At 44.5% G+C, this 9507-nt stretch overlaps 1 protein-coding gene across 1 annotated transcript in view; it reads right to left on the bottom strand.

Annotated features, from left to right (window-relative positions):
- Dtd2 (D-tyrosyl-tRNA deacylase 2 (putative)) overlaps positions 1 to 4885 on the bottom strand; it is an 8052-nt gene extending 3167 nt beyond the window's left edge. Inside the window, exons 1-2 of the mRNA XM_005343744.2 lie at positions 4775 to 4885; positions 2162 to 2231 (exon numbers count right to left, since the gene is read on the bottom strand). Coding sequence (XP_005343801.1) covers positions 2162 to 2231; positions 4775 to 4885 — 181 coding nt within the window. The remainder of the gene's footprint in view (positions 1 to 2161; positions 2232 to 4774) is intronic.
- Positions 4886 to 9507: the final 4622 nt, after the last annotated feature.

Raw genomic sequence — 9507 nt, 5'->3', positions numbered from 1 at the left:
AAGTCCCTCTCCCTCATCAGCTTGAAGAGCAATCAGGGTTCCCTGACCTGTGGGAAGTCCAAGGACCGCTCACCTGCATCTCCTTTTCTTAAGCCTACAAAGGCTCCTTATCCCCCAGATTCAGATTTCAGGACTATGAGTTACTCGCTTTCCATCCCCACCTGTTTTCATGCCTTGACAAAGTTGTCAAGCAAGTCTGGTATACCAGTGTAAAGTTTCCTTTGACTTTTTGACTAAGGTGTTGTCAATGGGCTATCTGCCTGCGAGTTCCATTTTCATTACTCAGATCTTGTCTAGATTAACTTTTGTAAGCTATAACTATCTGTTTGTATTGTTTTTTTTTTTTTTTTTTGGTGACATGGCCAGCTCTCTTGTTCAGGCTGTCCTCCAAGCCCAGGATCAAGGGATCCTTCTGTCTTATCCCTCTGTAGCTAGAGTGATAGGCACATGCTACTGTGCTAAGCTTAAGTTACTTACTACTCTGACTAACATGTGCCGTATTTTACCAATGAGGAACACATAAACTACCCCTCAATCTTAGGAATAGTTCCATTATCTCAGGTTTATTTCTGAGCATAATCTTTGAACCAAATACTGCCTTGTAACAGCATGTGACATGATTCAGTCCATCTGAACCCGTGGAGTTATCTATCACAAGGAATGTGCAGGGTGTGGACCGTACAGGATCCTGGAAAGCTGCAGCAGCTAAGTCAATGCTTTGTGATCCCTGAGCATTTACTCTGTTTTCTCTACCCTCAGAGGAAGTGTGGCTGTGATGACACTAAGTCTGGTTCAAGAACCAGGAGAACTGTATTTATATATTGACACAATAACCTACATAAATGGTTGCCATAAATTCTCCTATATCAATGACACAAGGCTGAGTTGTCTGGATTTGACTGGATACACATGTTGTACATACATGGTCATCTACTGCCCCATTAGGAATGCTCTTATCTGATGGGGAGAGGAACGGGACCATGGGGGATAAGGGGGACAAGAAAGGGTAATGGGAAGTAAATAAGGTCAAAATATATGATATACATCTACAGAACCTGTCATTCTGTAAGATAAGTATTAACACACACACAGTTGTGGGGTGTGGTAAAGAAAGCAGCACAGCATTTGTTTGAACTCTGTGGCCATCCTGCTCTCAGAACCTTCCGTGCTCTGGGCAGAAGCGTGTTCTGCATATGGGGTTATGTGTCTATCTTCTAAATCAGTCTACAACCACCCGCAGTGCTGTGAAATTTTCGGAGTTCCACCATGTGCATATGTACATTCTTTAAATTTTACAACAAGCAATATAATTATTACACCAGCACAATTTAGGATCATGCTTCTTGGGGCTGCAGACATGGCTCAGTAGTTATGAGCACCTGCTGCTCTTCCAGGGAACCTGGGTTCCAGTCTCATCAGCCACACGCAGGTCGCAACCCCGTCATGCAGTTTCCAGGGGATCTGATGCCCGCTTCTGGCCTCTGAGGGCATCATGAATGTATGTGGTAGACATACATGCAGGCAAAACACCAATACATATTTAAAAAAAAAGAGAAAGAACCACCCACCCTCCCACCCCATGTTCCTGGAGCTGGGCCTGCAATTACCCCAGAGGTGTGGCAGAAAGACTGCACACTCAATGCCCTCCTGAGACAGAAGGAACTGAAGGTCAGCTGGGTAAATTGTCAAGAACTCGATTTAAGATTTTTAAGGAACAAAAAAAACTAGTTTACAAAGAATTAGGTCTCATTATGGCTTTTTTTTTTAATTCAAAATGTTTTTGTTTGGATGTTAATTGTTAAAAAGGCTTTCATGCAGTGGTGGAACAGGTTCCACTTTCTTAACTTGCTCTGGGCCCTGGATGCAATCCCTAGCACTACCGCAAAACAAAACAAAAAAGTCAAAATAAAGTAAGTTACGCTTCTCAGCTGAGGTTACAGGTCAGAGGCAGAGCACTTGCTCAGAGGGTATTCATTCGAGGCTCAACCCCAAGCCCCTCAAACCAAAACAAAGTCCCACCAAAGCCAGCACAGTGGTGTTTGCATTCTGCTCATATGCTGACTGACGGCCTCATCTTTGCACCTTTATTCATCTTACATCATAAAGCGTATGAACCCGACACCCCACACTCCCTCACCAGGAGAAGAGAGAAAACACATACCCATCTTGGGAAGAAGCTCTTTGTCCGCCCCCTTGAAGAAGCACACATAGATCACTAGGCCTCTCTGGATCTGTGAGAAATCGCCACAGGAGTCTACATTAGGAAGGCGTCTACAGAGGATTGGTGCAAGGGGAGACATTTCACAGTGTTTCCAAGTGTGGGGTTAAAAGTCAAGGGAGAAAAATAAAAATCATTTTGAATTCTAAGTAAATTATGGGACACCAAACTCTGTCTTGAGTTTTAATCACCATGATTATTTATTTCAGCAGAGCTTTCAGCCAGCAGCCTCCACACCAGGCGAGGCTGACAGGAACAGTCTGCTTGCAGGCTGACCTATCCAACGCCAAGTGCATTTCCCCTGTACCACACAGGGCTGGTGACTAGGGGCAGGCTCATGGATGTCTTTTGATGCTCCTCTTTATTTTCCCCTAAGTTGTTTATTTAAAGAGAGCAATATTTCAGATTTCTACAAACTCCAGGAGACTGCTTTTTCTGTTACTGTGGCTAACGCCTTAAGTAAACCCAATGATTAGGCCTTGAAAATTACATTTATGCCAATAATTTTATATGAAAAGGTTGGTTGTTACCAGGAATATACACTTATTCATTGTATGTAATGACTTGGGTATTTTTTACTAGTTTCTGTAAGACAGACTACAAGAAAATAAAAGCGGTGCTAAATGACTTTGATGCTACTGTTGAAGAAACCGCTGGGGCTGTGATTCCATGTTAATCTGCGTGACTCCAGGCACCTCACTTGATTCAGGAGCAGCCACAAAGATGAAAGGAGTTAATAATTGCACACTACTTACACAGTGCTGAGTTCACAGTAAGTCTAACACAGGTGTTTATCAAACGCTATATAAAAATAAATTTAAAGGCAGAGGCACAGTTTACTTCACATTTTAGCTGCCAAAGCATCTTGCATGCTTCGTACATGACTGGGACTCAATTTAAGAGCTAGTGGCATTAACATTTAACTATATCTTTCTGGCTCTGTTGACCTAAATGGTTTTCTGTGTACGTATAGCTCTGCATTCATACTTGAATTGCCTGGAAAAATATTTTTCTTTAATTACGTGTCTGCACGTGTATGTGTGTCTGTGTACAGTGTCGGATGCCTGTCAAACCTTGAGGGGGCCATCAGATCTCAGGGGGCTGGAGTTGCAGGTCGTTGTGAGCCAGCATGTGTGCTGAGAACTGAACTCTGGTCCTGTTCAAGAGCAGCACTTGCTCTCAACTGAGGAGCCATTTCCACAACCCAGCAGGCATTTTGAAAAAAGGGCAATTGTACTTCTAGAGCAATAGGCGAGAACCTCCAATCCCATCTATGGCTATGGGGCTGGCAAGGGTGTCACAGGTATCTATACTATCAGAAGTCTCTCCACTAACAGAATCTTGAGCTCAAGTCTTCCACTCAGTCACATCTGGTACCTGGATGCCGGAATCAAGTATCTAGTTATGACCAGAAACACCCACTTCCTGATCACAGCGTTACTACCTCCGAATGTTATTCTCTTTGATCAATACTAGATCTTAACTTGCGACCTAAAAATCCCTCTCTTCAAGTAAAAAAAAAAAAAAAATTCGCCTGAAGTTTCATTGGTATACATTACAATACATTGGAAAGTAGGTAATTCCCACTGTGGCTTTAAAACGTTCAATTCCCAGGGAGGAAAACATCCCTCTGGGACAGCCAAGTCTACATGAATAAAACCAAGGCAAGGTAACTCTTCAAACAAAATGCTTAAAAAAAAAAAATCAACTTTGCTAATAGACCAGAGTACAGGAAGACTAGCTACTGCTCAGCTCTCTGATGTGTGGGAGGGAAGGAAAGGCCTTTGAAACACCTTTTAAATTCTATAAACACAAAAGGACACTTTGGAAGGCTGCAGTAAAATGCGATTCTGCATCAGGCAATGTGGGGGAAACAAAAATGACAAAGGATGGACTCTAAATGATTGAGTTTGGAATTTATCAAACCAAACGGCAACAATTAAAACAGGTATTTTTTTTTTTTTAGATATAAATAAATTTTCAAAACCTCAAGGAAAAGCCTTAACACAAATACGGAAGAAAAAGAATTTGCGAAAAGGGAGATGGCGAAGATACTGGAAGATTGAGTGATTTATTATTTATTTACTTAAAGGAGGCCTTTCTCTGCGTAGTCCTGGCTGGCCTGAAACTCGGTTCATAGACCTGGATGGCTTTGAACTACCTCTGCCTCTTGAGTGCGGGGATTAAAGGCAACGCTGCCACCACACTCGGTGACATTAGAGTTTTGAATGCTTGGTTTAAGGTCACCCACATACACTTGGTTTAAGTTCAAGAATGCTCGATATGGATATGAAGCCTAATTTAGTGGAGGTGAATGAGATTCTCTAAAAATTCTGAGTACAGTTCGGCGGGGCGGCTTACGCTGTTACCCCAACACTTAAGACAGATATAAGGCAGGAGCATCTTCAGGCGGAGAGGGCTAGAGAGCCACCAGGAGCCACTCCAAAGTGACATCGAGGCCGCCCACTAGGGTGAGCAGACGGAAAGGGACACTCTTCCTCCCAGGAGAGAAGAGAGAAAGATCAGCACCACGGTGAGAGGAGGAACGGGCATTACCTCCACCCACTGCGCCGCGGCGTCCCCGTCGGCCGGGCGCACTTGTAGATGAGCGTGCAGGCACTGCTGCAGAAGCGCGCGGGCCTGCACCGTATTGCTGCCGTCCGCCATGGCTCGGCTCCGCACTGCGCATGCACAGCGCAGGCTCTGCCCGTCACCCGTGGCTCCGCCCTAGAAGGGCGGGGCCTCTGCCGGGCTCTGCTGTGTCCTGGCTGTGCAGTTAAACCACAGCGGGTCCCTAACCGGAATTCCCCCGATAAGCGAAAGGGTTTGTGTTTAGAGAGACTTTTTTTTTTCTTTCTTAATCGCATCCTAGGATATCTTGATTTTGGTTTGTTTTTGGAGGTAGAGTCTCCTGGAGCCGAGGTTGGTGATGGTAGCCGGTAGTCGAGGCTGACCTTGAACTCCTGACTCCTCGGAATTGCTGGGATTACAGGTGTGCACCCCTCCCCCACTCCCTTCGCCTCTGCTTCAAATGTTTCGAAGAAACATTTTTCTCTTGAGAAAGCTTAGGTTTCTAGATGTTGAAAAGATGTATGTCAGAGTTAAGTCCATTCTGTGCTCATTGTAAGGACAACGAGTGAAAGCAGGGACAGAATTGAAGCTGTGGGTGGAATAGCCTTTCACAGTGGTCACCTAAGACTACTGGAAAATCATATTTACATAATGATTCATAAAAGTGACAACACTATGGTTAGGAAGTAGCAACGAAAATAATTTTAGGGTTGGGGCCTCCACAATACAAGGAACTGTGTTAAAGGGTCACACCATTAGGAAGGTTGAAAATCGGTTAACTAGAGCTAGAAATCTCTCAAAAATATGCCTTGCCCATTCAATAAAGCAGTGCTGTTTCCTGTATCAGAAATGCTTCAAAACATTCTGATTCCGTAGTTGCAGAAGGGTGTTAATAAGCTATGTGAATGCACTTTTGGAGACCAATTCTTTATTATTTATTAAATTTTCATTTATTTTTATACACTTTAATTAAAATATAATCACATCACTTTCCTCCCCCAATCCCTCCCGAGTTTGTTCCCTCCATCTCCTTCCGTTTCCTCCCACTTACACTAATAACCTCTTTTTTACAGGGGTTGTAATCACATATATATGTATGCACAGATATACGAATACTGCCCGCTGAGTCTGTTCTCGTCTTGTGAATATGGTTTCAGAGCTGATCCCTTTGTATTGGGTGACCAGTTAGGGGGCTAGTTCCCAGGAGATGTTAATTCTCTCTCTGTGGTCGTTAGCTCCCTGTAGCTCTTTGTCTGGGGGTGGAGTCTGCTAAGATGTCAAGTTGCCTTTGTTCAGGCTTCACTTATGCAGCCATTTCTATAAAAGGGCGTCTCACAGCAGACACCCTGGTATTCTGACTCTTACAATCTTTCTGCTCCCTTTTCTATCTATGATATAGATATGATGTGATGTAGATGTAGCCATTGGGGCTGGGCTTCCCACAATCCTTTAGTGCCTGCACTGTGTCCTGGTGTGGCTTTCTGTGGAGGTTCCCATTTGCTGTAAAGAGAGGATTCTATGATGAATGTTAATAGTTACACATACTTGTAGGTATAAGGATAAGGTTTGGAATCATGTTGCTTTGGTAAAGTGGTATGTAGTAGACTCTCTTCTAAGACCTATGACCTCACTACCCCCTGGAAAGCTGGCTGGGTTCTAAGTACCAGGAATGATTTCCCTCTTGTTGAGTAGATCTGAAGTTCAATTAGACAGTTGTTGATTATGACAGACTTGGGAATGCCATTTATCGCACCTTTGAGGATATCTTGTTGTTCTGGTCATTGTGGTCACAGGGGACACTGCTGGGTTGGACTGTTAATTGTCCCCCACCTTCTCTTTAGCAGCTTGCATAGCATTTTCTAGTACTATGGAAATTAGACCATAGGAAGGAGACTTTCATGTTAGATACGGCTTGAAAAGTCTGAGTCTTGTATCTTAAGTGTACAATGTCTTCAGCATTAGGGACTTACCTTCAGCCTTTGAGAGGTATCTATGGCCACAATAGTTTATGTTGTTTTGGAATTTCTTGAACTACTCTGATCTTATTATTCTGCATTTGCCTAAAATTGCACACCATACATATAAGCGCATATATGTACTTTAGTGAATACCACAGACTCACTAAACCCTCAGTACCAGGCATGAGGAATCTCCTTTTGGATGGAAGAGAGCAATTCTTTAGAACATATCCTTGGTAAGAATATTCTTCTCTCGGAGGTGACTGCTCACCAGTTACCGAACTCGATCCTCATACAATCCTACAACATATTCTGATGCAGACAATTCTGGCTATGCACAATGACATCAGATTCTGTGATCCATTTTCTTTGAGCACTTATTAGAATGTAAATAAAAGTAAACAGGGCTTGGTTTTCTTTCCCACGAAATCTATTCCTCGAATGTACATAGGATTAGCATTTGTTTTTCACAGATGTGGAGGGTTTAGCGGGGGAAATAATAGTGTTACCCTGATTGCATTACTCAGGTCATTGATTTGGGCTCAGTTGGCACAATATATTCATGCCCGTTGTTTTAGAAGATGACGTCACGGATAGTGTCGCTGCCCATACAAAGTAGTGTGACTGGAGAAAATAATCCATGCATAATCAGTTGTCCTTTGTACACAAACTGAAGCTGCCTGTTGGCTGGTTTTCTTGCAGCCTCCCTTACACTTTTAGTAAAAAGAAAATGGAAAAGAAAAACCCTCACATTATCTCTAATGGCGGGGCTACGGGGGCTGCCACGTTGGGTGCCATTTGCTTGTGTAGCATTCACAAGTTGAAGGGCTTGTGCCTGCACCTGTATGCCACTGTAACTATGGAGTGTGTATTCTGCTATTCAGATTCCATTTTTAAAAAATCAAAAGGAACATTGCTATGGCGACCCAAGCTGTGATCCGGGCTAAGTGAAGACCTGGGTGTCCATTTGTGTGTGAGTGTAGGGGACACGGAGAGCTATTGCCAACAGCGTGTGTGTTTCCCAGGCGTTTTTGCACAACAAGGAAGAAGAGGAATCCCTTTCTGTGGACAGTTTGTGTTTGTTAATGGTTAGTGTCTCAAAAAAAAAAAAAAAAAAACCACCAATTACTTTTAAGTTTCCCATCGGGTGAGACTCTCTTGGGCTGAGAAGGTTAGTGAGCATCTATCCTTGTATTCTTTCCTCCTGCCTGCAGAGGGCAGTCAAGAGTAGACAGTAAAGAAAAGCATTTTCTCTGTTTTATGAAAACTGCTCTCACAAAGAACTCATGAAAGTAGGACGTGAGTGCAAAAGGAGAGTAAAATGTGAACAAAGTGAAAGAGTACGAGTAGAGAAAATTAAATTACACAAATAAATCCACAGTAGTTTTTGGTAGTTTTTGACTGTAATTCTGATACCACATGTAGCAATATTTCAAGTGTTTTGTTTGTTTGTTTTGTTTTTTGAGACAGGGTTTCTCTGTGTAGCTTTGGAACCTTCCCTGGAATTCACTCTGTAGACCAGGCTGGTCTCGAACTCACAGAAATCTGCCTGCCTCTGCCTCGGGGTCTGAGGCCATGTAGGTGCCATGCAGATAGGGATGGCCTGTGTTGACATGGGGCAGGAGTGGGGGGGACTATGTCGGGTCTGTGACTCTTCCGCAGTCAGGGTCTCTGGCTCCTGCTGCCATTGGGGGCCACAGGATTACTGAGATTCTCTACTGTCACCGTATTAGAGTCCAAGGACCATGCTGCTGCTGGGCCCGTGCTGATTGGAGAGGCATAGGCTGCCACCCAAGTCCATCCGGGCCCAAAGTGCTGCTGCTGGCCGTGTGTGGGTCTGTCTGTAGTCCTGCCGCAGCTGGGGTCTGGGTTGATGTCTGTTGCCCATGTTACCTCAGGAGCCCATGCAAACCATGAGCACAAGGGCCTCACTGAGCTGGCCTCTCTCCTCACTGGCCTGAGGAGCGCTGTCTGCCATCCCCCCCCCCCCCATCAGGCTGTGCCGTACTCTAAGTGGCTCTATGTCGTGTAAACAGTGGTTTTTCAGCTTATGACTTGCCCTGAACGATTCTCTTTTGTAAGCTGCTGTGGATTCTATTTTGAGGTTAGACGATGATCGCGTACCCGAGTCGGGACATGAACTCGCACCACTCACATAACACAGATTGCTAAATGACTCATTCCTGGGAGTTGAAAGGGAGCCACCATAAATTTATTAGCATGAACTGGGACTGTAGAGGTGCATGAGTGTATTTAAAATTATATCAGCAAAAGCAGGGCCAAGAACAAAAGAAACAAAAGAGCAAGGAAAGTTTGACACACTCTTCCTAGGACTTCATGAAGGTGGAAACCTACTTCTCCTATGGCACTGCCCCCCCCATCTGTCATCTGATCACCTAGTGTATGCATCAAGGGACTGACAGGCACAAATCACCCGACTGTCCCTGGGCCTGACAGGCCTACTCTAATTGCTCTCTGCCCCTGCTCCTGTTTGCTCTTCTGGACCTATTACCCACCTAACCTATTGTCCATCTATATTATCGTTTGTTTGTCTGTCCTTTAAGTTCTGAAGCTGGCCTCAACACAGGCCATTTCTGTCCCTGCAGCCTGGAACAGCATCAGTCCAGAGACCACCGGTTGGTGATCTCACACCCTTTTGAGCCCACCTGAGACCTCCAGTGGGTGACCTCACGCCCTCTCCAGCCCCTGAGACCTCCAGTGGGTGACCTCACGCCCTCTCCAGCCCCTGAGACCTCCAGT

The sequence above is a fragment of the Microtus ochrogaster genome, chromosome 1 (assembly GCF_000317375.1).
Source record: "Microtus ochrogaster isolate Prairie Vole_2 chromosome 1, MicOch1.0, whole genome shotgun sequence".
Taxonomy (NCBI): domain Eukaryota; kingdom Metazoa; phylum Chordata; class Mammalia; order Rodentia; family Cricetidae; genus Microtus; species Microtus ochrogaster.
This window is presented reverse-complemented; position numbering and strand designations above follow the sequence as displayed.